This window comes from Pleurodeles waltl, chromosome 11, assembly GCF_031143425.1.
Source record: "Pleurodeles waltl isolate 20211129_DDA chromosome 11, aPleWal1.hap1.20221129, whole genome shotgun sequence".
NCBI classification, from domain to species: domain Eukaryota; kingdom Metazoa; phylum Chordata; class Amphibia; order Caudata; family Salamandridae; genus Pleurodeles; species Pleurodeles waltl.
This window is the reverse complement of record NC_090450.1, coordinates 900,697,345-900,723,205: the sequence shown is the minus strand read 5'-3', so window position 1 is coordinate 900,723,205 and position 25,861 is coordinate 900,697,345. Positions and strand designations below refer to the sequence as shown.

At 49.2% G+C, this 25,861-nt stretch overlaps 1 protein-coding gene across 5 annotated transcripts in view; it reads right to left on the bottom strand.

Moving 5' to 3' along the window:
- The window catches only part of HECTD4 (HECT domain E3 ubiquitin protein ligase 4), a 1,724,100-nt gene that overhangs the window by 303,010 nt on the left and 1,395,229 nt on the right, over nt 1-25,861 (bottom strand). For all 5 annotated transcript variants that reach the window (XR_011199486.1, XM_069214810.1, XM_069214812.1 and 2 more), the window contains exons 63-64: nt 15,159-15,382; nt 14,920-15,071 (exon numbers count right to left, since the gene is read on the bottom strand). Coding sequence is in view for 4 of the 5 variants with exons in the window: in XM_069214810.1 (XP_069070911.1) it covers nt 14,920-15,071; nt 15,159-15,382 (376 nt within the window). In the remaining variant the exon portion in view is untranslated. The remainder of the gene's footprint in view (nt 1-14,919; nt 15,072-15,158; nt 15,383-25,861) is intronic.

Genomic DNA, 25,861 nt, shown 5'->3' with positions numbered 1-25,861 from the left:
ACGTCATTGTGGGGGCTTGGAGGGATCAACCCAGGGTGGGCTCTTGCTCACAATCGCCTGGGGACCTGTTCCTGCTGGGTAGACCACCTGGTCACGGGCCGTGACCGTCGGGTGCACAGGGGTCAGGACTCATACATCCGGAGTGAGGTGGGAGTCCTTGGTAGAAAGTTTATTTGGGACAGAGCCGCTGTCCTCTGAAGTTCTTGGTTCTTTTGGGTGCAGGGCAGTCCTCTGCAGTTGGCAGAGGTCGCTGGGCCCGCTGGATGTGTTGCTGATCCTGTTGTAGGTTCTTTGAAGCAGGAGACGGGCCTGTAGGGCTGGGGCCAAATCAGTTGTCGTTTTCCTTCTTCTCTGTTGGGTTTTCAGCTTAGCAGTCCTTCTTCTTTGTTGGTTGCCATGAACCTGGTGAGTTGGGTTCAGGGAGGCCCTTAAATCCTAGATTGAAGTGCGCGTTAGTGTCAGGGGGCAGTAGCCAAAGGCTACTGTCCCTGAGGGTGGCCACTCCCTCCTTGTGCTCACTCCCTTTGGGGTGGGGGAGCACATTCCTATCCCTATTGATCTCTGCCTCCCAAAACCAAGATGGAGGATATTGCAAGGAGGGGGTCACCTCAGGTCTGGAAACCATCTGGGTGGTCATGATTGGGGGGTCACTCCTCCCTGTTTTCCCTAATGTTCCCGCTGAAGTTGCTGCCAAAAGTGGAGATTTGTCCGGGTGGCGGGCATCTCCACTAGCTGGAGTGCCCTAGGGCACTGTATTCCGAGGCTTGAGCCTTTGAGGCTCACCATCAGGTGTTACAGTTCCTGCAGGGGGAGGTGTGAAGCACCTCCACCCAGGACAGGCTTTGATTCTGACCACAGAGTGCACAAAAGCCCATACCACATGTGGTCAGAAACTCGTCTGAAAGTGGCAGGCTGGCACAGGCCGGTCAGTCCTACACTAGCAGTTGGGCTATCATACAGAGGACATCTCTAAGATGCCCTCTGTGTGCATTTTTCAGTAAGTCCCACACTAGTATCAGTGTGGGTTTATTGTGCTGAGAAGTTTGATACCAAACTTCCTAGTATTCAGTGAAGCCATTATGGTGCTGTGGAGTTCGTAATGACAGACTCCCAGACCATATACGCAGTATGGCTACACTGCACTTACAATGTCTGAGAATTGACTTAGACACTATAGGGGCATATTGCTCATGCAGCTATGCCCTCACCTGTGGTATAGTGCACCCCGCCTTAGGGCTGTAAGACCTGCTAGAGGGGTGACTTACCTGTGCCAAAGGCAGTGGTTATTGGGCATTACATCCTGTAAGGGGTGCCATGTCGACTTTGTCTTTTTCTCCCCACCAGCACACACAAGCTGTGAGGCAGTGTGCATGTGCTGAGTGAGGGGTCCCCAGTGTGGCATAATACATGCTGCAGCCCTTAGAGACCTTCCCTGGCCACAGGGCCCTTGGTATCATGGGTACCTTTTACAAGGGGCTTAACTGTGTGCCAGGGCTGTGCTAATTGTGGAAACAAAGGTACAGTTTTAGTGAATAAACACTGGTGCTGGGGCCTGGTTAGCAGGGTCCCAGCACACTTTCAATCAAAGTTGGCATGAACACTAGGCAAAAAGTGTGTGTGTGTGTGTGTGTTGGGGGGGGGGGGGGGGGGGGGGAGGGGGGTAGCCAAGCTAAAAGTGGCACTTTCTTACAGGACCTTTCAAAGAGATAATTTAGAATTCAATGGCAGAGTCCACCCAATCAATGCAAACATGCATGGACTGTGCTGTCACTGGGGCTATTTCAACAGATTCTAGTGTTGTTTAGGAGACACATGTTTAAACCTGGGCCCTCTGGTGATGTGCAACCCAATTGCTGCATAGGTCTTTCAATAAACAAAGATTATATGGAGTAAGAGAAGATTGGTCAGACAAGTGAAAAGGGGAACAACCGCTTGTGCAGTGGGTGTAACTTCACCATTCATAAATATATATTTTTCAGGGGTTGTAGTCACTACTTTAAACACCAGCGTCAACCTACAGTGCAATTCCAGCAACAGCTGCCTTTTCATCTCATTAAGGGCAGAGGCGAAGGACAATGGCATCAAGAAGCTTCAACATCTCCATCCTCCATTATAGTCACTATTTTAAACTCCTCTGGATCCTTTTTGAATCCATCCCACAGATATTTGGTTGGAAACTGGTGGACCCATTTAAAAATGGAAAAAGAGAACATCACACCAGTGGGAACTGCAGTGTTTTGAAACAAGGTTCATTTTGGAAGCGGCTTACCCCCCACCCCTTCTTTTCACAAAAAAATCTTCTTGTTGAAAGAAATATCCTCGCTGTTTTAGTGCACTGGTCCGAGAGAAGTCATAGTTGCTATTCATGATATTCATGATATTCCTTATTCTGGGATCTTTCCTGATTGAACAATTTCTTCAAAATTCAAGAAGCTAACTTTGCAACCCATGCTTCAGGCCCTGCGACAGCAAGACAGTTTAGTTTAACTGGGCCTTGAAGATGATTACTTCCATGTTCTAAATTGCAAGCATCACTGAAGACAGCTGAGGTATGCAGTGGATGGTATACATTTTCAGTTGAATGTCCTACGTTGAAGGTCCTTCACTTTGTGCTGCCTCCAGCCCGGAGAGTGCTCAAAAAGAATCTGGTGAAGGCTGTTACCCATCATCATTGTCAAGGATACTCTCAATATTTTCCCTCGTGATTTGGCCCAAGTAGATGTTCTTACTGAATGAAAAGAAACTTTGTTCTTTCCATGTCAGTGCATTCAGTTTATCCGTGCAATTCTGGATACCAGCAGACCTGTGCTACTCCAGCCAGGAAAAGATTGCTTAACATAGATTAAATGTTTTCCAATTAAGTAAAATCTCCCCGTCAAAGGACCAAAGCACCTCTTTGCTATTTGGCCTCATGGAATCTTGAATTCTTCTAGGGCCTTAAATTGGCCTGTGCATAGCACTAGTTTGTTCTCACTGACTGTGAATCTCCAAGTACATCAAGCTATCACACTAATCATGAAGTGCTGGAATGGTGAGATTCAGGACATCGCTGGCTGAAAAAGGTCAATTTAAAAAAGTTTTCCACACTGAGAGCAGTTATTGACACTAGTTCATTTGAGACACTCTGCCCAAGATAAGCCTACCTATAGCACAAGTAGAATGTAAACTAGGGACTGCATGTTGTACTTTTCCTTTTCGAGGAACCAGATCAGAATACTGAGAAGATCTAGGATTGAACATGACTTCCCACCCTTTTTGAACAAGTGCACCTGGACAGAAGGAAAAAGAGGAGGTGTTTATGGAAAGTGTAGGGTGTACCCCGTTTCCACAATTTGCAGGGCTCAGAGGTCCGAAGTAATGGCCCCCAAGCTGTAAAAATTAGGATAATCATCCTCAAACAGGCTGTGAATGCATGGGTAAAGTGGATTTAAGGCTGTGTCCCTGCAGTGACTGGGGAAGAGGAAGAAGAGGGGGAGGAAGCAAACGGAGTGGCAGTGTTCATCATTTGCTATGTTCACTATCTTGTTTGTAGAAGGGGGTGTTGTCGATTGGTGAACTGATAACCTTGAAATGGAAAACTTCCTGCTGAACCACAAAACTTCAGAAACAGACAGTAGTCTCTGATTTGAGTTTCGAGACCAAGCCTTGCTGCCCTTAAATCTCACCAGTGCAGAGTTGACTTTTGCACCAAAGAGATGAGATTAATTGAACGGAAGATCCATCAAAGTGAAAGTAGCGTCTTGCGAAAACCTGGACTTCGTAACTAGGCATGGGTGACATAAGGAGGGGTCACCCAGGGTGGGCTCTTGCTCCCAATCGCCTGGGGACCCGTACTAGCTGGATGGCTCATCAGTATCCAGACTCAAATGTAGCATCTGCTTAGCAGCAGCTAGTCCAATCCTGATCAGCTCTGTAAAGTGTACCTGCAGGCCGCCCCAAAAAAGTAGGTATAACTAATTTGAGCTGAATACAATAAGGCATGTTTATATCAGCCAAGAAACCAAGTGGCATTAATAGACTTCAGAGCCAAGATCCCCAACTGAAAACATCTTTGCGGCTAATTGCTGTATCTTCACTGATTCCCTGTCTGATGGTGAAAGGGGAAGGAACCTGGAGTCCACTTTGATGAACAAGAAGCTTGCACAATTAGGATCTCTGGCTGAAAGGAAGGTGGGATATTCAGGAACTGGTTTATTTTTCAGGTAGTTGCTCTTGAAATAGCAGCAAAAAGTTGTTGGCTTTTCGCATATTGCCAGTATGGGCTCTGTCAGTACTTTACTGAATGGAAACAAAGTCTGTGCAATGTGGGGGGAGGGAATGCAGGACCTCAGTCAAAATGTCTGACTTTGCTTCTGTGTATGGCAGCTGCAGGCCCAACATGTCTGCTGTCTTTTTCACTAACAAATGATAGGAGTTCACCTCCACTGAGTGTCGTCCTGTTGGTGATAGTTCGTACTCTGAGGAGGTATCACGCGTACTGGCATCTTTCAAGCTTGCAAAATCCAGGTCCAATGTGCCACCCCATCAGTGTCGGCACTGGTGACATCTTGAAGGTCTGTGTCCCTAAAGAAAGATCTGCTGTAGGAAGCTGGTCTGGTGCTTGGTGGGTACCTAACGTATGTACACCTTATACCAGGTCCAGGTATCCCCTATTAGTGTAGTGTAGGCAGTGTCTAGAAGCCACGCTCTATAGACATAGCTGTGGATGAGCAGCCAAAGCTTATCTAGGAGACACACATAGCTCATGCAATACCACTGTACTCACACAGCATTGATGCACGTGAAAGAAAACACTCAGGGGGTCATTACAACTTTGGTGGGCGGCCGCCAATGCAGCCGCACTCCCGCAGTGCCCATTTGGACATCCCCGCTGGGCCGGCGGGCGGAAACCAAGTTTCCGCCCGCCGGGCCAGCGGGCATGTGGGCTGCAACATGGGAGCCGGCTCCAAATGGAGCCGGCGGTGTTGCGGCCGTGCGACGGGTGCAGTTGCACCCATCACGCAGTGAAACGCCGCATGGGGCCCTGTCGGGGGGTCCCTGCACTGCCCATGCCCAGGAGCCCCACGACTCCCCGTACCGCCAGCCTTTTCCTGGCTATTCATATCGCCAGAAAAATGCTGGCGGTCGTGGACTCGTAATCCCCTGGGCAGCGCTGCTAGCAGCGCTGCCCAGGCGGATTATCACCACCTGGGCAAATCTGGCGGAATACTGCCGGCCCCGGCGGTGCGACCGCAGCACTTCTGCCGCGGTCGTAATAGGCCAGGAAGCACCGCCAGCCTGTTGGCGGTGCTTCCGTCATTTTAGCCCTTGCGGTCTCGTACCGCCAGGGTCAAAATGACCCCCTTAGTGTTACAAAAATAAAGGTACTTTATTTTAGTGACACAATACCAAAAAGTACTAGAGAGGCAACCCTCCAATAAGAGGTAAGACATGTGGAAGAAGAGGACCAAGTCCAGAAGTCACAGAAGAGTACAGGAGGAGAAGGAGCTACTACCCACCCAGCTCTGGATCCAGAAGTTGGTCAACGGTGAGACGAAGAGGGTCAGAAATGCAGCCCTGCAGCAGGTGAAGAGTTCCTGAAGGATGCAGTCGACGTCCCACGCAGCACAGAAAATTGCAGTTGGTCAGTGGTGTGGAAAAACCACCAACAAGCCTTGGCAATGGCAGACGTTGCAGTGAAGCAAAAGTGGAGCTGCCGGGGACAAGCAAGGTCCAGGAGGACTCACCCCACGGGGGGGGAGTTCCAAGGGGGAGCCTCAGCAAGGCTGACAGTCCACAGAAGAGGAGGCAGCCCCCACAGGAGATCCATTAGACGAGGAACCAGGAGTCACAGAGGAGCTCACGCAGCACAACTGGAGAAGAGTCCTACGCCACAGGAGAAGCACGCAGAGGGCTGTGCGTTGCAGGAAGGAGCGCTGGGGGCTAGGGCTACAAGGAGCCTTGGCAGTTGGAAGAGACGCAGTGCATGGGCGTTTTGTCCTGCGTGGGCAGGAAAGGGCTTACCCTCACCAAAGTGGGACAGCTGGCAGAGAGGACTAAGAGGAGACCCCGGACCACCACCCATGATGCATGATCCACGCAGCTCAGGATGAGAGGAGATCCGATCAGCCAGTCGTCGTTACAGTTGGTGCCTGCGGATTCAGGGGAGTGACTCCCTCACTCAAAGGGAGATTCCTTCTTCCTTCTCGTGCAGACATGCCACCCTCAGATGATGCACAGCCGGGGAAATGTTGCAAAAAGCTGGAAAGAGCCGTTGAAAGCAGAGTCTTTGTCATGGATGCAGATTGTCGGTTCCTGGAGGGCCCAGTCGGGGTTCCAGTGGCTAGAAGTCAAAGTAGAGGTTGAAGAGGAGTCCTGCTGGAATTTTGCAAGCTGAATCTAAGGACCCACCCAAGAGAGAGACCCTAAATAGCCCTGAAAGGGGGACTGGTCACCTAGCCAGATGAGCAACTATCAGGAGAGGGCTCTGAGGTCACCTGTCTGACCTGGCCACTCAGATGCTCCCAGAGGTCCCTGCCAACCTTGGATTCAAGATGGCAGAACCCAGGGACCCTCTGGAAGAGCTCTGGGTACCACCCTTGGTCACTCCCCTTTCCATTCTCCAGTTTCGCACCAGAACAGGGACTGGAGGTCCCTGAACCAGTGTAGACTGGTTTATGAATGGAGGGCACCAAATGTACCCTTTAAAGCATACCAGCGGGTTGGGGAGGCTACCTCCTCCAAGCCATGTAACTATTTCCAAAGAGAGAGGGTGTTACCCACACTCTCCCAAATGAAATCATTTGTTCTGCCTTCCCGGGCTTGAGCTGTTCAAGCAGCAGGAGGGCAGGAACCCGTCTGAGGGGTGGCAGCAGCTTGGGCTGCGTGGAAAACCCTATAATGGTGGTAGGAGCAATGCTGGAGGTCCTCTAAGGAGCCCCCTGAGTGCATGGAATCATATTTCCAATACTGGCAGCAGTAATGGGGTATGATTGTGACATGCTTGATACCAAACATGTCTAGGTTCGGAGTTACTATTATGTAGCTGGACATAGGTAGTGCCCCCATATCCAGTACACGCACAAAATGACGTCCCGCACTCACAAACTCCATGAAAATGGCACTGGAGTTTGTGGGGGCACCCCTGCTAGTGTAGGGGTGCCCTCACACACAGTTACTTGCACCCTACCCTCTGGGCTAGGAGGGCCTGCTATAGGGGTGACTTACAGTGGCTTTGACGCAGCCTGCAATGGCCGGCCTGCAGAACACTTTGCATGGGTTCCCCATGAGTGGCATAATACATGCTGCAACCCATGGGGATCCCCTGGTACCCCAATGCCATGGGTACCTGAATACCATATGCACAAGTACTTACCTTTGGTAACGATATATCTGGTAGAGACATATTCTAGTTGCAGATTTCTTACCTTTGCATTTCCCCAGGCGTCAGACTGGATCCGGAGATTTTTCTACGAGCAGTACCTCTGCGCGCCATCAGGTGGCGTTGGTCGACGTCGTTGGCGTCGTGTTCGCCGTGATGATGTCGTGGTCGTATATAGGCGCCACCTCGGCGCGCTGACATCAGTTTCTTTTCACGACTTTCCACGCCAGTAGCACAGAGCCATGAAGAATACAAAGTGGTGCGCCAAAACTAGGGCCCTTAACCCCTTTGCAGCAAGGCCTTTCCCCCTCAGGTGCAAAGGCCAAACCTTTTTTGGCTCTTTGGGGCTGTTGGCGCTTAGGTCCTCATAACTTTTTGTACACATAAGCTACTCACGCCAAATTTGCGTCCTTTTTTTCCAACATTCTAGGGATTCTAGAGGTACCCAGACTTTGTGGGTTCCCCTGAAGGAGACCAAGAAATAAGCCAAAATATAGCGAAAATTTAGTTAAAAAAAAAAAAAAAATGGGAAAAAGGGCTGCAGAAGGCGGCTTGTGGTTTTTCCCCTGAAAATGGCATCAACAAAGGGTTTGCAGTGCTCAAATCACCATCTTGCTAGCTTTCAGGAACAGGCAGACTTGAATCAGAAAACCCAATTTTTCAACACAATTTTGGCATTTTACTGGGACATACCCCATTTTTACTATTTTTTTGTGCTTTCTGCCTCCTTCCAGTTAGTGACAGAAATGGGTGTGAAACCAATGCTGGATCCCAGAAAGCTAAACATTTCTGAAAAGTAGGCACAATTCTAAATTCAGCATGGGATAACTTGTGTAGATCCTACAAGGTGTTCCTACAGAAAATAACAGCTGAAATAAAACAAAATTTAAATTTAGGTGGAAAAAAACCAGCCATTTTTCTCCACGTTTTACTCTGTAACTTTTTCCTGCGATCTCAGATTTTTTAAAGCAATATACAGTTACGTCTGCTGGACTCTTCTGGGTGATATATAGGGCTTGAAGGTTCATCAAGAACCCTAGGTACCCAGAGCCAATAAATGAGTTGCACCTTGCAATGGGTTTTCATTCTATACTGGGTATACAGCAATTCATTTGCTGAAATATAAAAAGTGAAAAATAGGTATCCAGAAAACTTTTGCATTTCCAAAATGGGCACAAGATAAGGTGTTGAGAAGCAGTAGTTATTTGCACATCTCTGAATTCCAGGGTGCCCATGCTAGCATGTGAAAACAGGGCATTTCTCAAATAGAAGTCTTTTTAACACACTGTCTTACATTTGGAAGGAAAAAAATGTCAAGAAAGACAAGGGGCAATAACATTTGTTTTGCTATTTTGTATTCCCCCCAAGTCTCCCGATAAAAATGGTAACTCACTTGCATGGGTAGGCTTAATGCTCGCGACAGGAAACCCAACATGGACACATTACATTTTTACATTGAAATCTGACGTGTTTTTTTTGCAAAGTCCCTAACTATAGATTTTGGCCTCTAGCTGAGCCGGCACCTAGGGAAACCTACCAAACCAGTGAATTTTTGAAAACTAGCTACCTAGAGGAATTCAGGATGGGGTGACTTGTGGGGCTCTCGCCAGGTTCTGTTACCTAGAATCCTTTGCAAAATTCAAAATGTGGCCAAAAAAACACGTTTTCCTCAGATTTCGGTGACAGAAAGTTCTGGAATGTGAGAGGAGACACAGACTTCTTTCCACCTAACGTTCCACCAAGTATCCCGATAAAAATGGTACCTCACTTGTGTGGGTAGGCCTAGTGATGCATCTGTCACAATTGTAAGATCTGGTTGAGGAAAGGAGAGGGATCTGCCCTTGACCCAATCTTGATTCGTTAACCACCATTGCAGGTCTCTCGCAGTTCCTTCCGAGATCTGGACCTTGTCAGAGAGATTCCCCTGATGCTAAGCCCGCATATGCCATCTGGCATTTTGAACCAGCAGGATGCAGGAGACCATGAGGCCCAGCAGCCTCAGCGTCATGCTCATCGAAATCCAGGACAGAGGTGTAAACATCAGTATCATGGCCCAATTATCCTGGACTCGCTTTTCGGGAGGATAAGCCCGAAACTGCACTGTATCCATAACAGCTCCGATGAAAGGGAGTGTCTGAGAAAGAGTCAGATGCGACTTTGGCATATTGATACTGAGTCCCAGCAAATGCAAAAGGTTTGCCATAGTCTGGAGGTGGGAGACGACTGTCTGGGGCGAGTTCACCTTCAACAGCCAATCGCTAAGGTAGGGGAAGACTGGGACCTCTAACCTGAGCAGATGAGCTGCCACAACTACCATCACTTTCGTGAACACCCGAGGGACACTGGTAAGGACAAAGGGGAGCACGGTAAACTGAAAGTGCTCGTGACCTACCACGAATCGTAGGTAACGTCCATTGGCCGGCAAGACGGGAATGTGGAAGTATGTGTCTTGCAAGTCTTGCACGTCCAACGCTACCATCCAATCTCCAGGATCCAGGGCAGATAGGACGAGAGCCAATGTCAACATTTTGAAATTCTCCTTTTTGAGGAAGAGGTTGAGAGACGGAAGATGTAATATAGGCTGAAGACCTCTGTCTTTTTTTGGCACCAGAAAGTTGCGGGAATAGCAACCACGGCCTACTTCTGGCAACTGAACCCTCTCTATAGCTCCTTTGGCCAAAAGGGCTTTGACTTCCTTGCGGAGAAGCACCATATGATCCTTCGATATTTGATTGTATGAAGGTGGCATGGCTGGAGGCGTCTCGAATGGGAGGGAGTAGCCCCTTCGGACAATTTGGAGGACCCACCTGCTGCCAACTGGTTCCTGGTGTACCCGCAGCCTAGGAAGGTTTGGAGGCTGAGGAGGAGGAGGGGGTGGGGACTGGCTACCTGATCCCCGGGGGCATGGGATCCAGCATTCACGGCCGCGCAGGGGCTGTACAGCATGCACGGGTCGATGGCAGGGGGGAAAGGACGCGATTGGGTGCCCCTTCCATAGCCACAAAAGGGGAGAAAGGTGGATTGCTGGGGTCCAGGAGCGGGCACAAGGCCAAGGGACCAGGCCGTGGCTCAGGAATCCTTAGAGCACTCGAGCACCGAGTTCTCCTTCTGTCCGAATAGATGTGTGCCATCAAAGGTCATGTCCATCAAGGATTGCTGGACATCCCCTGAAAAGTCTGATGTTCTCAGCCAGGCGTGACGTCTCAATGCCACTGTTGATTAAACCGATCTGCCCCGAGAGTCAGTCGTATCGAGCCCACAACGAATCATGAACTTTGCTGTATCCCTCTTGTAGAAAGCTGGCTCTGCATATACTATCTCAAAGTGAGAGATAGTGTGCCCAGAGTCCAAGGGTTCCCCTTAGAGGTTGATAGTGGCAAAATCAGATAATACTAATGCTTTATTTTGTGGTAGTGTGGTCGAGCAGTAGGCTTATCAGGGGCAGTGTTAAGCATTTGTTGTACACACACAGGCAATAAATGAGGAACACACACTCAAAGACTTAACTCCAGGGTCACAAACAGGCAAAGAAAATACACCCTCAGCGGCACAGGGGTGGCCGGGTGCAATGTGTGAAGTAGGGGTCAGGATTCAGATAGGAGTCAATGAAGAGAACCAGGGGTCACTCTGGCGATGCAGGCAGTGCACAGGGGGGCTTCTCGGGCTAGCCACCGACTAGGCAAGGAGGGGGGCCGCCTGCTGGTCACTCCTGCACCGGTAGTTGGTTTCTCTCAGGCATGGGGGCTGCGGGTACAGTGCTTCTCCCAGGCGTCAGGTTCTTTGTTACCGGGCAGTCGTGGTCAGGGGGAGCTTCTGGATACTCTCTGCAGGCCTCGCTGTGGGGGTGCAGGGAGGTCATCTCAGGGTGTCCACATCGTTGGAGTCGCCTGAGGGTCCTCTCTGTGGTGTTGGTTCGTCTGGACATGAGCCGGGGGCGTCAGGTGCAGAGTGTGGGGACTTACGCTTTCAGAGTGAGGCTGGAGTCCCTTTAAAGATGGTTGTTTCTTTGTTTCTTGGACTGAGCCGCTGTCCACGGGAGTTCCTTGGTCTTTTGGGTGCAGGGCAGTCCTCAGAGGTCGCTGGTCCCACTGGATGTGATGCTGTGCAGGTTCTTTGAGTCTGGAGACAGGCCGGTAGGGCTGGGGCCAAGTCAGTTGTCATGTCCGTCATCTCTGCAGGGCTTTCAGGTCAGCAGTCCTTCTTGTTGTTGTAGGTCATCAGGAATCTAAAATCCTGCGTTCAGGGTCGCCCCTAAATACTAAGCTTAGGGGTGTGTTTAGGTCTGGGGGGAAAGTAGCCAATGGCTACTGTCCTTGAGGGTGGCTACACCCTCTTTGTGCCTCCTCCCTGCGGGGAGGAGAGCACATCCCTAATCCTATTGGGGGAATCCTCCAAAACTAAGATGGAAGATTTCCTAAGGCAGGGGTCACCTCAGCTCAGGACGCATTAGGGGCTGTCCTGACTGGTGGGTGACTCCTCCATGTTTTTCTCATTATCACCTCTGGACTTGCCGCCAAAAGTTGGGGCAGTGGCTGGAGGGGCGGGCATCTCCACTAGCTGGCGTGCCCTGGGGCGCTGTAACACGAGGCTTGAGCATTTGAGGCTCACCACCAGGTGTTAACAGTTCCTGCAGGGGGAGGTGGAAGCACAGGCTTTGTTCCTGGCCACAGAGTGACAAAGGCCCTCACCCCATGTGTCCAGAAACCCATCTGGATGTGGCAGGCTGGCAGAAACTGGTCAGCCTAGTACTAGTAGTTGTACTGGTATATAGGGGAATCTCTAAGATGCCCTCTGTGTGCATTTTTCAATAAATCCCACACTGGCATCAGTGTGGATTTATTGTGCTGAGAAGTTTGATACCGAACTTACCAGAATTCAGTGAAGCCATAATGGAACTGTGGAGTTCGTAATTGACAGACTCCCAGAACATATACTCTTTATGGCTACCCTGCACTTACAATGTCTAAGATTTGGCTTAGACACTGCAGGGGCACCTGTGGTATAGTGCACCCTGCCTTAGGGCTGTAAGGCCTGCTAGAGGGGTGACTTACCTATGCCACAGGCAGTGGGTTGTGGGCATGGCACTCTGAGGGGAGTGCCATGTCGATTTAGTCATTTTCTCCCCACCAGCACACACAAGCTGTGAGGCAGTGTGCATGTGCTGAGTGAGGGGTACCCAGGGTGGCATAATACATGCTGCAGCCCTTAGAGACCTTCCCTGGTCACAGTGCCCTTGGTACCAGGGGTACCATTTACAAGGGGCCAATCTGTGTGCCAGGGCTGTGCCAACTGTCGAGACAACTGTACAGTTTAGGGAATGAACACTGGTTCTGGGGCCTGGTTAAGCAGGGTCCCAAGCACACTTTCAATCATAACTAGCATCAACAAAAGGCAAAAGGTTACAGGGTAACCATGCCATGAGAGGCATTTTCCTACACCTCTCATCTGTTACAGCTTGGGAAAGGATAGTCTGGGCCTCCTCTGGAACTCTAGGCAGCCCTTGCGCGACCGTGTCCCAGAGTATAGGAATAGCGGCCCAAAAGGCATGCGCTGTTCACGGACCACAGCACTAAACTGTTGGAAGAAAACAACTTATTCCCCAAAATATCCAGTCTTTTTGAAACCCTATCCGGGGGTGCAGCAGGGAATGCGCCAGATGAAGAAGCCGCCTGGATGACAAGGCTCTCAGGCGTGGGGTGAGAAATTTCAGGTCTGACGGCGCAGGTCGATGGCGGCGGGCAATCATCATATTCACAGGAGCCCCTGTGCTGGGTCTGGACCAAGTACCCAAAAGGACGTCTGTCAGTGCCTCATTAAAGGAAAGAAGGGGCTCGGAAGAGGAAGCCCCGGCTGAAGCACGTCGGTTAGGATATTAGGCCTAACCTCCTCAGAAGGTAACTCGAGGTCCAGGACCTCAGCCGCCCTTCTCACCACCATGGAGTAAGAGGCACCCTCCTCCGTAGCCACGGTAGGAGGAGAGAGCATACCAGTGTCAGGGAAGGTATCTAGACCCCTGGCATCACCCAAATCCTGCACACAGTCCATTTAGGGGTCAAGTTGGTATTCTAAATGGTCCAGTGACCCCCTCCATACTCTCCCCGTATCCACACCCACAAGAATAAGGGTCTGGATCAACCCTGGGCCCAGGAGAGCCCATAGAGAACGGAATTGGCATTGAGCGACGTCGTTCTGGCCCCCGGACGTTGGGTACGACGTCAATTGTGGGCCCAACCAACGTCCGGAGCGTTGACGTCTGACCCGACGCCTGGGAAGGTCGCTGTTGCATGACCGGCGTCAGGACGGATCCACGATTGGATCCAGAGGGGCCCTCCGGAGCTGTGGCCGAAGCCGAAGACTTTGAACATAAGGGGCCCCCTCCGACTCACCTGTGCCCGAGGGTGCCAAAGGTGGGTCCGTCTACCCAAAAATTAGGGAAATTGCCTCATAAAATTCTTTAAGCTGGGTGGCTCCGACTCCAGGGAAGTTGGGCAAGCGTGGAGCCGACCCGGATGAAGGCTCCGATGACTGAGGCCTAGAGCGCGGCGCTCTTCCCGCGTCGCATCGTCCGAGCCACGGGGTGAAACCGAAGAACGCTTGTCCTTCTTCTACTTCTTCTTTCTGTGACCCGAATGTCCCGATGACTTGGAGGACGAAGATTGGTGGCGACTCCGCAGCCGGTCTCGAGACCTTCCTCTCGAACGAGACCGTGAGCACCACGGAGTCGAGTGTTGGGCCGCCATGAGCTTTAGTGACTGCTCCCTCAAAGCTTTTGGGTTCGTGCCCCAACACTCGAAGCACGACTTCGGGTTGTGATCACGTTCCAGGCACCAAAGAGACATGAGGTGCGGATCCGTCACCGACATAGTTCGGTGACAGGGAGTCACAGGGCTTGAATCCGGGCTTGCAGGACATCCCTTGATGCATCCACAAACTCATCAAAAAACTTTGAAAAAAGTGTTGACATAATCCAAAAATTACTGAGGTAGCTCTCTCCAGATCTGAGCGTAGGGTGGAGCGGAAAGAAAATAACTGACATCAGCGCGCTGGGGTGGCACCTATATACAACTGTGATGTCATCACAGCGAACACAACGCCAACGACGCCAGCGGAGTCGACCAACGCCACCTGACAGCGCGCACAGGCACCGCACGAAGAAAAATCTACGGATCCTGTCTGACGCCTGGGGAAATTCAAAGGTAAGGAATCTGCAACTAGAAATCTCTATCAGATGTATGGTTTGGTGGGGGGGAGGGGTCACGGGCGAGCTCCATGGGACCTTCTCAGGTGGCCGGGGATCTCTGGACTGGGTGGCGGACAGGACCCCTCCATGATCGTTGCGGGGAGAGGGACTCAGAGAGAATACTCAAACCAAAAGACGTTATCTGTATACCTACCTTTGCAATTCAAACATGAGCCTTCAATGGTGCACTTTAGTAAAAGTTCTCAAAAACATCTTATTTACAATCTCCCCCATGACGCATAAACATCCGTTCACCTTCATGAAACACATATAAACAAAAAAATAAAATAAAATATGTTTATATGTAAATTGTACTGACCTGACACTGTTCAGCACGGACTTCTCTTTTGTAGGAGGTTTGCTGATTGGTCGCTTAGTGCTCACAACTTTCACCGGGTGTTGCTCTTTTCCTGCTTTATTGTACTTGCTCTTGTCAAATTTAGGCTTGGGCACACCATATTTCCTTAAAATCTTTGTCAGAAAATTACAAGAATTTTTTTTTATTATTTCATTTCTTAAGAAAAACAAATGGCAAAAAAACACCTGAAAATGTTCTACCTGGGTCAGCTGATCCTCTAGAACCTTCTTTGGAGGGCGGACGTTGGTGAAAAAAACATGAAGGAGGTTTCCAGGAGTTTGGGAATTTATTTGTTCTTTGCTGAGATAAATATCCGCGATTTTTATGTGTCTTGCTGGGGTCAGGCTGAGGGCCTGCTCAGAGTAAACGCAACTTTTGAATATTTCAGAAAGAACATCTCTCGTTCCAACGAACAATTTATCACCTAATACAAAAAAAAAAAAAAAAACAGAAGATGTTATGTCTTATATAAATATATTACAGGTATGTGCATTTTTAAGATGTTGCCAAAACAAAACACATTTCTCTTAACTGAAAAGGTGTTTTCTTTTAAACAAGAGAAGCAGACCGATATTTCGTGCACTTTCGATATTAACAGACGCAAGATACATATTGAAATTGAATGATAGTTAAATGTGTGTGGCCTCGTTTCAGAGACAGAGGTAGTTCTTGGTCGGAGGTCGTAGGTGGGGCCACCACAGAACGGGACCTGCATCCCTTCTCACACACCACTGAGGGGCTCCTGTTGCTGGCTAAAAGACAACAGTGAGAACCTGAGCCTGTCATACCTGTCAGGCACCGCATTATTTGCATATTGACATCCCCAATAACAATGTTCTGTCCTGTCACTTCTGGCTACGAGCTGGCAAATCTGACAGTGCTTCATATATTTGAACATAAAATAATAATTAAACGTGCCCGCGCCCAATGTTTTTCTTTCTGGCAAGGTGTTCACTGGGGAGAGAACGGTGGGGGCCTGTACGTGTAGGGGTGGTTTCTTCATTTTTTAGCTTGTATGTTGAGTTGCTAGTCCATGTAACAGATTAAGCCCTTAGATCGGATAGATATAGAGTATTTCTGGTTTAAATTAGGTGAAACAGTGTGCAACAGGGAAAGCCTAGAGCTGAAGGTTGCCTAATGGGCCATCCTGTACCCTGCAGGCTAAGATCTGTTGGGTGTTACCGCTATCGCTTTCCTTTGACTCACACAGGTCATCATACTCGGAATAACGCGAAATGCAGTGCTTAATTTGTAAACACAAAAGGTGCCGGTGCCCAAAACCCTTCTCTTAAACATGCGGCTGCTGTAATTAAAAGTGTGAACATGGAATACTGAGACGTCGTAATCCTGAAGCCATCTCGGGCCTCTTCAATCCATATAAAGCTACTCGTTGCCCCTTCAGCTCACTCTTGAAGCTTTTCCTTTTTCCCGTCATCCGTCTTTCTTATATGTCTTTCGCTCGCAGCAAATGCTTGAGGCATAAGAATAAGCCCCAGCCCTCAGAAACAAGTGCCGGTGCTCAGCACCGGAAACAACAAGCACAAATTAAGCACTGGCAAAATGTAATATGCACACTGCAGGAAGTTGGCTCTGTATATACTATCTCAAAGTGAGAGATAGTGTGCACAGAGTCCAAGGGTTCCCCTTAGAGGTTGATAGTGGCAAAAATAGATAATACTAATGCTCTATTTTGTGGTACTGTGGTCCAGCAGTAGGCTCATCGGTGTTAAGCATTTGTTGTACACACACAGGCAATAACTGAGAACACACGCTCAAAGACTTAACTCCAGGCCAATACATTTTTATGAAGAAAAATATTATTTTCTTAATTTATTTTAGAACCACAAATTTCAGAATTTGGGAAAGTGCATAAATTGTAAGGTACTTCACACAGGTAAGTATGGAACTTTGAATTAAAGCAGTAATGTACACAGTTTTGTCAATAGCTATTTTAAAAGTGGAGACTGCAAAAATCAACAGTTCCTAGGGGAGGTAAGTATTGGTTAGTTTCTCCGGTAAGTATAGCACTTACAAGTTCAGTCTCCTGGGCATAGGTAGCCCACCGTTGGGTGTTTCAATCAACCCCAAACACCAAGCACCAGCAACACAGGGCCGGTCAGGTGCAGAGGTCAAAGTAGGGCCTAAAAAGCATAGGTGCCTAAGGAGAACAGGAGTGCTCCGGTTCCAGTCTGCTAGCAGGTAAGTACCTACGCCTCGGGGAGCAGACCAGGGGGGGTTTGTAGCGCACTGGATGGATCCAAACAGGCACACAAAATAGACCCTTAGAGGCACAGGGCCGGCCGGGTGCAGTGTGCAAAGTAGGTGTCGGGTTGTAGATAGGAATCAATGGAGAGCCCCGGGGGTCACTCTGGCGATGCAGGCAGGGCACAGGGGGGCTTCTCGGGCCAGCCACCGACTGGGCTAGGATGAGGGCTGCCTGCTGGGCACTCCTGCACCGGTAGTTGGTTCCTCTCGGTCCTGGGGCTGGGGGTGCAGTGCTTCTTCCAGGCGTCGGGTTCCTTTGTTATTGGGCAGTCGCGGTCAGGGGGAGCCTCTGGATCCTCTCTGCAGGCGTTGCTGTGGGGCTGCAGGGAGGTTGTCTCAGGGTGTCCATGTCGTTGGAGTTGCCTGGGGGTCCTCTCTGAGGTGTTGGTACGTCTGGACATGAGCCGGGGGCGTCGAGTGTAGAGTGTGAGGAATCACACTTTCGGAGTGAGGCTGGAGGTCCCTTTAAAGATGGTTGTTTCTTTGTTTCTTGGACAGAGCCGCTGTCCACAGGAGTTTCTTGGTCCTTTAGGTGCAGGTCAGTACTTTAAGTCCTCAAAGGTCGCTGGTCCTCTTGGATGCGTCACTGTGCAGGTTCTCTGAGTCTGGAGACAGGCCGGTAGGGCTGGGGCCAAGTCAGTTGTCGCCTCAGTCGTCTCTGTGGGGCTTTCAGGTCATCAGTCTTTCTTGTTTCAGGTTGCAGCAATCTGGTTTCCTGGGTTCAGGGTCGCCCCTAAATACTCAATTTAGGAGTGTGTTTAGGTCTGGGGGCAGTAGCCAATGGCTATTGTCCTTGAGGGTGGCTACACCCTCTTTGTGCATCCTCCCTGTGTGTGTGTGGGGGGGGGAGGGGGAGAGGGGGGTGGGGCAGACGAGACACATCCCTAATCCTATTGGGGGGAATCCTCCAAAACAAGATGGAGGATTTCTTAAGGCAGGGGTCACCTCAGCTCAGGACACCTTAGGGGCTGTCCTGACTGGTGGGTGACTCCTCCTTGTTTTTCTCATTATCTTCTCCAGACTTGCCGCCAAAAGTGGGGGCTGAGTCTAGAGGGGCGAGCATCTCCACTAGCTGGAATGGCCTGGGGTGCTGTAACACCAGGCTTGAGCCTTTGAGGCTCGCCGCCAGGTGTTACAGTTCCTGCAGAGGGAGGTGGAAGCACCTCCACCCAGTACAGGCTCTGTTCCTGGCCAAAGAGTGACTAAGGTACTCACCCCATGTGGCCAGAAACCCGTCTGAATGTGGCAGGCTGGCAGAAACTGGTCAGCCTAACACTAGTAGTTGGACTGGTATACAGGGGGCATCTTTAAGATGCCCTCTGTGTGAATTTTCAATAAATCCGACACTGGCATCAGTGTGGATTTATTGTGCTGAGAAGTTTGATACCAAACTTCACAGAATTCAGTGTAGCCATTATGGAACTGTGGAGTTCATATTTGACAGACTGCCAGACCATATACTCTTTATGGCTACACTGCACTAACAATGTCTAAGATTTGGCTTCAACACTGTAGGGTCTAGTGCTCATGCAGCTATGCCCTCACCTGTGGTATGGTGCACCCTGCCTTAGGGCTGTAAGGCTTGCTAGAGGGGTGACTTACCTAAGCCACAGGCAGTGTGAGGTGGGCATGGCACTCTGAGGGGAGTGCCATGTCAACTTAGTCATTTTCTCCCCACCAGCACACACAAGCTGAGGCAGTGTGCATGTGCTGAGTGAGCGGTCCCCAGGGTGGCATAATATATGCTGCAGCCCTCAGAGACCTTCCCTAGCCACAGGGCCCTTGGTACCACTTACAAGGGACTTATCAGTGTGCCAGGGCTGTGCCAATTGGGGAACCAAAGGTACAGTTTAGGGAAAGAACACTGGTGCTGGGGCCTGGTTAACTGGGTCCCAGCACGCTTTCAATCATAACTAACATCAACAAAAGGCAAAAAGTTAGGGGGTAACCATGCCATGAGAGGCATTTTCCTACACACACCACCTCATCTAAAATCATCGTTCCTTTCATTAGCCACGGCGCCCGATGTGCAAGCGAAACCATGTGGAATGGCAACTTTGTCTTTGAAAGTATACGACTGAGGTCATGCTGTCACCATCATGTGAAGTAGTGCAGGTGGAAACTGCCGACATCATGCATGCCAAAGGGCCCCATATGACTTGTAACATTATGAGCCAGCTCCTGAATGTTTGTTTCATGCAACACAGATCATGTCTTCGCAACTATGTGAAATAATTACATAAACCTGCTCCCGCTCACAAATGTAGCCTCAAAATAAATGAGGTGTGAGCTGTGAAAAATGAGCAGAGAGTGTCTGAGGTTGCACATATCACTCATATGTGCTGTGGCAGGCTAGCCGCACCAGGATAAAATGGTCAGGGCAACCAATGGGAGACGAAGTGTAGACAGATCATGGTCAACCCAGCTGAATCTATGTCAGCTTATTGGAGATGGGTTGGGCGAGTGTGGGAAGGCCAGCAATGCACTCAGCCCTAACAAACTAAAAATAGTAAAAATAAAAGACTGCATCAAGATGTGTTTTTTGAATTGCAAAATACGTTTGCAAAAATTGTCCCAGGCCATCCCACACAAATGCCAGCACCAGTAATTCAAAAATTACCATAACAGCTGCTCATAGGACCATATTACAAAGAGTCCTGGTTCCCTAAACTAAGTGTTGGTTGAGACTATTGCAAACGAATAGAACAAATTAAGTACAAAAGTATCAGACTTTAAAGCCTTAATCCCAGGAATGGTGTGACTGAAGCACAGACAGTTCTCCCTGAAGGTTTCCAGAATGTGGGGAGAGGGGCTATGACGCCAGCCTCTCGCCTATTTACTGGTGGGCAAAACAGGGCTTTGACCAAGTGGCCATCAAGATATCAGAGAGAGCCTCATTGAAAGGTAGCAAGGGCTCAGAAGTAACTGTCCCATGCTGCAAACTTTTCTCAGGACATTTGTTTTGGTCTTGACTAAGGGCTGCTGTAAACCCAGAACCTCAGCTATTCTACGGATCATCACTGCAAAGGAAGCACTTTCCTGTGTTGGTGGACCAACTGCTGAGTCAAATCCTGCAACCGAAGAGCTGTCAAGCCCACTGGCCTCTTGAAAATCTGTTAAACAGCATCACAAGTGTAGCGAGGCGGGAGAAAGCCATCCCCATCACCATCTGCATCCTGGGATGTCTACTGATCTGCATCAAAGAAAAAAAAAAAAAAAAGAAGATAATGGAGCTTCTGCTGGAGTGTACACCCTTGTTAGGCCATAGTCTGGCGTTTGGTGAACAATTGTTCTTTTGTCAGTTGCTCTTTTGTGATTTTGTAGCACTACATTGGTCGAGATCAAGCCAAAGTCGATTTGATGTCTGACTAGTATCAGTGTCAGAACGGGATGTTCTAATAGTGCTAGTGGCATCAATAACACCGTTAACATGGAAGGGATCAGCACAGGTGTTGGAGCTGGAGTGGAAGTCTGTACCAGTGAGGCTACTAGCCCCAAAGAAGGTCCCAAGGGTTCAGACAGCAATGAAGAAGGATCCGCCACTGTAACCCAAGAGTGGGCAAAGCATTCCTTGGGGCCCGGGCCCATCTCAGAAGGGACAGAAAGTGTACCACAAACCTGTACTATGGCCTCCATGAAGACGTCAATTTGCTGCAACGTACGTACTCTCAGGGAGCACCAGGATCAAGTGAGGGTTTGGCTTCATGACCAGAAATCTTGAAGGTGAACGACTCACATCATGACACTCTTGCTCCTTCAGAGTGGAGGGAGGGGGTAAAGCTCAGCTTTGCCTATTTATGTTTGTACTTGTATTTTGATTTTAACTTACTGTAAGACTTTGAGTGTGATGTCAACTGCTTCGGGGAACAGCGCTGGAATGGGACTGAGTCAGCACCCTCGACTAGGACTTGGAATTACACAAAGGCTACAGCTCCTTCTTGTGTTTGGTAACATATAGCTTTGCCTTACGGTCCTGGCTCGCCTTCAGGTGCAAGAGGGCACATTTACCACAAACCTTCGAGTCGTGGCCTGAACCCAGCCACCAGAGACCCATCTCGTGCAGTCTCTGACCGACATTTGTTTTCTGCAGCATGCATTAAACCTGTAGTTTCAGGTGGGGACACAGTTCCCTAGCACACTGTAATTTGCTTTTAGAAGTAATTGGAAGGAAGAACAAATTGGGAGTGGAGCTGTGGATCAGTGTTGAAAGGCACAGAAAGACAGGGACTGACATCAGTGTGCAGGGTTGGTGCTTATATACAGCTCCGCTCCGTCATTTCCAGGGTGGAACAAAACGACCACGGAGCTGCACAGCACTACTTATGTTTTTTTTTCCAAACAGGAACACTACTGAAGAAAAATGTTCAGATCCAGTCTGGGGCCTGCAGAGTATTCTAAGGTTAGGAATCTGCGTTGAGAAGTATCCATCATAAAGTGTGGTATCAGAAAAAGGCAGGTTGAAAATGGCTGCTTTGCTTCAAGTGTTAGGTTGCTGAGCCTTAATTGCTTTAATCGTTGCATGTATATAAGGTGATAGTAGCCATGAGCAGCTGAGTCAGAAGAATCTGCAGGTGGAATAATGATGTAGTTTAAGTCCAACAACTGCTACATTAATACCTCCTGAATATCTTCCCTGTCTTCTTGGAAAAGTACGTCAGAGAGGAGCTGCAACAAGTCCAAAACAGATCTATCACATCTGCCAATCAAATCTCTATCACTGACATGGGCGTGCTTGCCTTTTCAACAATAATGGCAAAAGTGTGAAGAGTATAGTGGTACTTTTGTGCTGCTAACACAATCACAAAACCTGACTGAGGATCTGTCCTTAAGAAAAGAGGACCCTGATCCCGGACCTTGTATATTTTCTGTAGACTTGCTTTGGTTGAAGCCGGTGTCTGGACAAATTCCATGGCAGGGTCCAAAAGCCAGGGAACCAGTGAAGCAAAGGGTTTGCTGTAGATCGATGAAAAGCGCCAAAAATAACAGACACTGTTGAAACCATAGGCACTGAAACATTCAGTTTTGTTGCTACTCTTGTCAAGAACTTCGCCGAAGGTTTTGATTTTGATGATTTATATAAACCCCAGATTCCTCAACTAGATACCATAGCACTAACTCCTAAAGGTGGTGGGTCTGGGGAGTGGACCTAGATCAAAAAGTCCTGCAGAATTCAGCAATGAAGTAATCTTTTTGCCGGTCCTGAACATTATGGCAGTAGTGTTTTGTGAATGCATGAATCGATGCACATGACACAGCCTGGCAGATACCTAGAGCATTCCCACTCTCATGCCAACACCAATTTAGCAGGCTGAACTCTGGTGGAATGGGCTCTCAGATGTTCAAGGGGTTGCTTCTTGGCCAGTGAATAGCAAATAGTGACAATGAGGACTACCCACTTTGAGATGGTAGTCTTGTGCACTGCCTTAGCTTTGTTCACATCTGAAAACTGACAGAGTCATCGAACGAATAGTCTTTCATGTGGTTGATGTAAAAACGTAATGCCCTCTTTGAGTCAGAGTGGTGGAGTCTTCTCTCCTTTGAGCGGTGATGTGGGACAAAGAATGCTTGCAGGGAGAATGGTGTGAAAACAATAGGAAGGAAGGTCACCTGTGTACTAAACATCAATATGTCAATAAAGATGGTGGTGTAGGGTGGTTGTACCAACAAGGCCTTCAAGTTCACTCACGCGATATGCCAATGGGATGGCAATAAGAAATAAATCTTGCAAGAGTTAAGGAGTAGTTGTACTGCAGCTCAAAGGGCATGCACATAAGAAATGTCCTGGGAAATAATTGAGTCAAACCTTTAATAAAACGCATCACAACCAGCAACAAACAAAAATATTTGGTAAGGCAAACATACAAAGGAGAGAGGGGTGACAAATAACTAACTGTTCACAGTAATTACTGCAAGATCTTGTTGGGCTAATGAAAGAACAAACAAAAGAACATCAAAGAGTTTGGCTTGTAAGGGGTGGGTATTTCATGCACCACACCATCTAACAAATATTTTAAGTGCATTGCGCAGTTAGACTTTGTGAATGGGTATGTGGCCACAAGAACAACATCAACTGCCCCGGCCAGCAAATCAAACACATTCACATGATGTCATTCAATCTCCACTCATGGCTCTACAGATTGTAGAGACTTACATGCAGAACCTAGCCATGTTGGTGAGATAAAAGTCCTATAGAAGTAGTTGCCTGAACAAATGATAAATGCTCTGGTTCAGGAGCTCTGGGTAAAACAAAATCCGAGGTCAATTAGAATGACTTGGGGCTGGTCTATCCTAGTCATATTCAGAACCTGAGGCAAGAAAGAGAGCAGTGGGAATGTATATAGCACCATTTAGTCTATTCCAGCCAGAATGCTACTCATAATAAATGCCTTAAAGGAAACTGGTCCCTTGTTGCAGTAGTCCCCAACATTTGGCCTGCTATTTGATGCTAACCTGACTGTGTGCTGGGATTCTGCCAACCAGGCCCAAGCACTTGTGTTTTTCCCTTAATACTGTACCATTGTTTCCACAATTGGCATACTGATCAGTCCCTTGCAAAAGGTACCTGTGGTATCAAGGGCCCTGTGGCCAGAGAGGGTCCTTAAGGGCTGTAGCATATATTGTGCTACCCTAAGCAACGCCTCACCAAACACATGCATACTGCCAATGCAGATTGTGTGTGCTGGTGGGGTGAAAAAGGTAAGGTCGACATGGCATCCCTCTCAGGGTGCCATGCCCACAAACCACTGGCTGTGGCATAGGCAAGTGACCCCTCTAGCAGGCCTTACAGCCCTAAGGCAGAGTGCACTATACCACAGGTGAGTGCCTTGCTGCATGAGCGATGTGCCTCTACAGTGTCTAAGTCCATTCATAAACACTATAGGTGCAGTGTGGCCATATTAAGTACATGGGCTGGGAGTCTGCCATTACAAACTCCACAGCACCATGATGGCATCACTGAAGGCTGGGAAGTTTGGTATAAAACGTCTCAGCACAATAGACCCAAACTGATGCAAGTGCTGGATTTATTGTACAATGCATCCAGAGGTTATCTTAAAGACAGCCCCTTTATTTTACCCAACCCTTTAGTGTAGGGCTGACCTGTCTGAGCCAGCCTGCCACAGACAGACAAGTTTCTGACCCCATGGAGTGAGAGCCTTTGTGCTCTCTGGTGTCAGGAACAAAGCCTGCTCTGGGTGGAGGGGATACACCTCTCTCCCCTACATGAACCGCAACAGTTGGCGGTGAGCCTCAAAGGCTGAGGCCTCCTGTTACAGTGTCCCAGGGCACTCCAGATAGTCGAGATGCCCGCCCCTGAGCCAAGCCCCACTTTTGGCAGCAGCTCCGGCAGGAAAATTAGGAAAAACAAGGAGGAGTGACCAATGCAACTGGAACCACCTATAGGGGGTCCAGAGCTGAAGTGACCCGTTCCTTGCAGAATCCTTCATCTTCTTTTGGAGGAGTGTGACCAATACCGATAGGAATGTGACCCCAATCCCCAAAGGGAGTGGGCACAGGAAGGGTGTTGGCTACTGCCCTCTGACCCCTGAACCTTGAACCTTGCTCTTCAGATTCCTAGTGACCTCAAGAAGAAGAAAGAAGAAAAAGGACGGAAGAACCGACCCCAGTAGTGAAGACTCCAGGTGACAACTGACTTGGCCCTAGCCCTACTGGCCTGTGCGCAGCTTCAACAACTCCTCCTACAAAAAGGCAACGCATCCTGCAGGACCAGCGACATCTACAAACTCCCAGAGGACTGCCTACCCAGCTGAGGACCAAGAACTACAGAGGACAGCAGCCCTGTTCAGAAGAAACCTTTCAAAAGGACTCCTGCGCCTCCCTGGATCCACAAGTACTGCCCACTTTGCACCAGGCGCTCATGGCCCATGTCCAGGTGGCCCACCGGTCCGGAGGAGGTCCCCAGGTGATTCAGACCTCAAGTCTACCCTACCCCTTCCTGGCTAACACGATGACGTCTGCAGCCTAAATCCGGAGGACCCCCCTGGACTGCCACTGGATCCGACAAAGATTCCCAATGCCCAAAGGTACTCCTGCATCCGCAGACCCTTTCCTTGGGGAATCCAACTGATGGGGCCAAGAACATCCAGCGAGCGACTCTCCTGCTTCTGGAACCGACCCCCTGGACTCCGCCTGCAGCATCTTTGTGATCTCCGGGGTTACCCTATTGAAAAGCATTGGGCGCCCGATGCTGTGTTTGCACCCTGAACCCGGCCGCCCCTGTGCACCTGAGGGTGTGTTTGGGGTGGACCTGTGGCACCCCCGATACTCAACTAAACTCGCCAGGTCTGTGCCATGAAGTTGTGGGTACTTACCTGCAAAATGGTTTCTTCCAAGTGCCCCCAGTCCTCATAGGATTCCAATAAAAACCCAACACCAACTTTGCCCTCTGCAGCCGGCCAGCCCTGTGTTGCTGGTGGTGTGCGCTTTTGGGGGCAACTTGAACTCTGACCTGAGGACATCCTAACCCCCAAAGACTGGGATCTTAAGTCGAGTACTTACATTTGAACTGAGATAACACTTTTCCTGTCCTAGGACTGCATTGGTTCCTTTGAGAAATTGAACTGTCAACTTTTGAAAGTGAAAAGTGTTACTTGTAAACTGCTTTATCTGCAAAACCTAA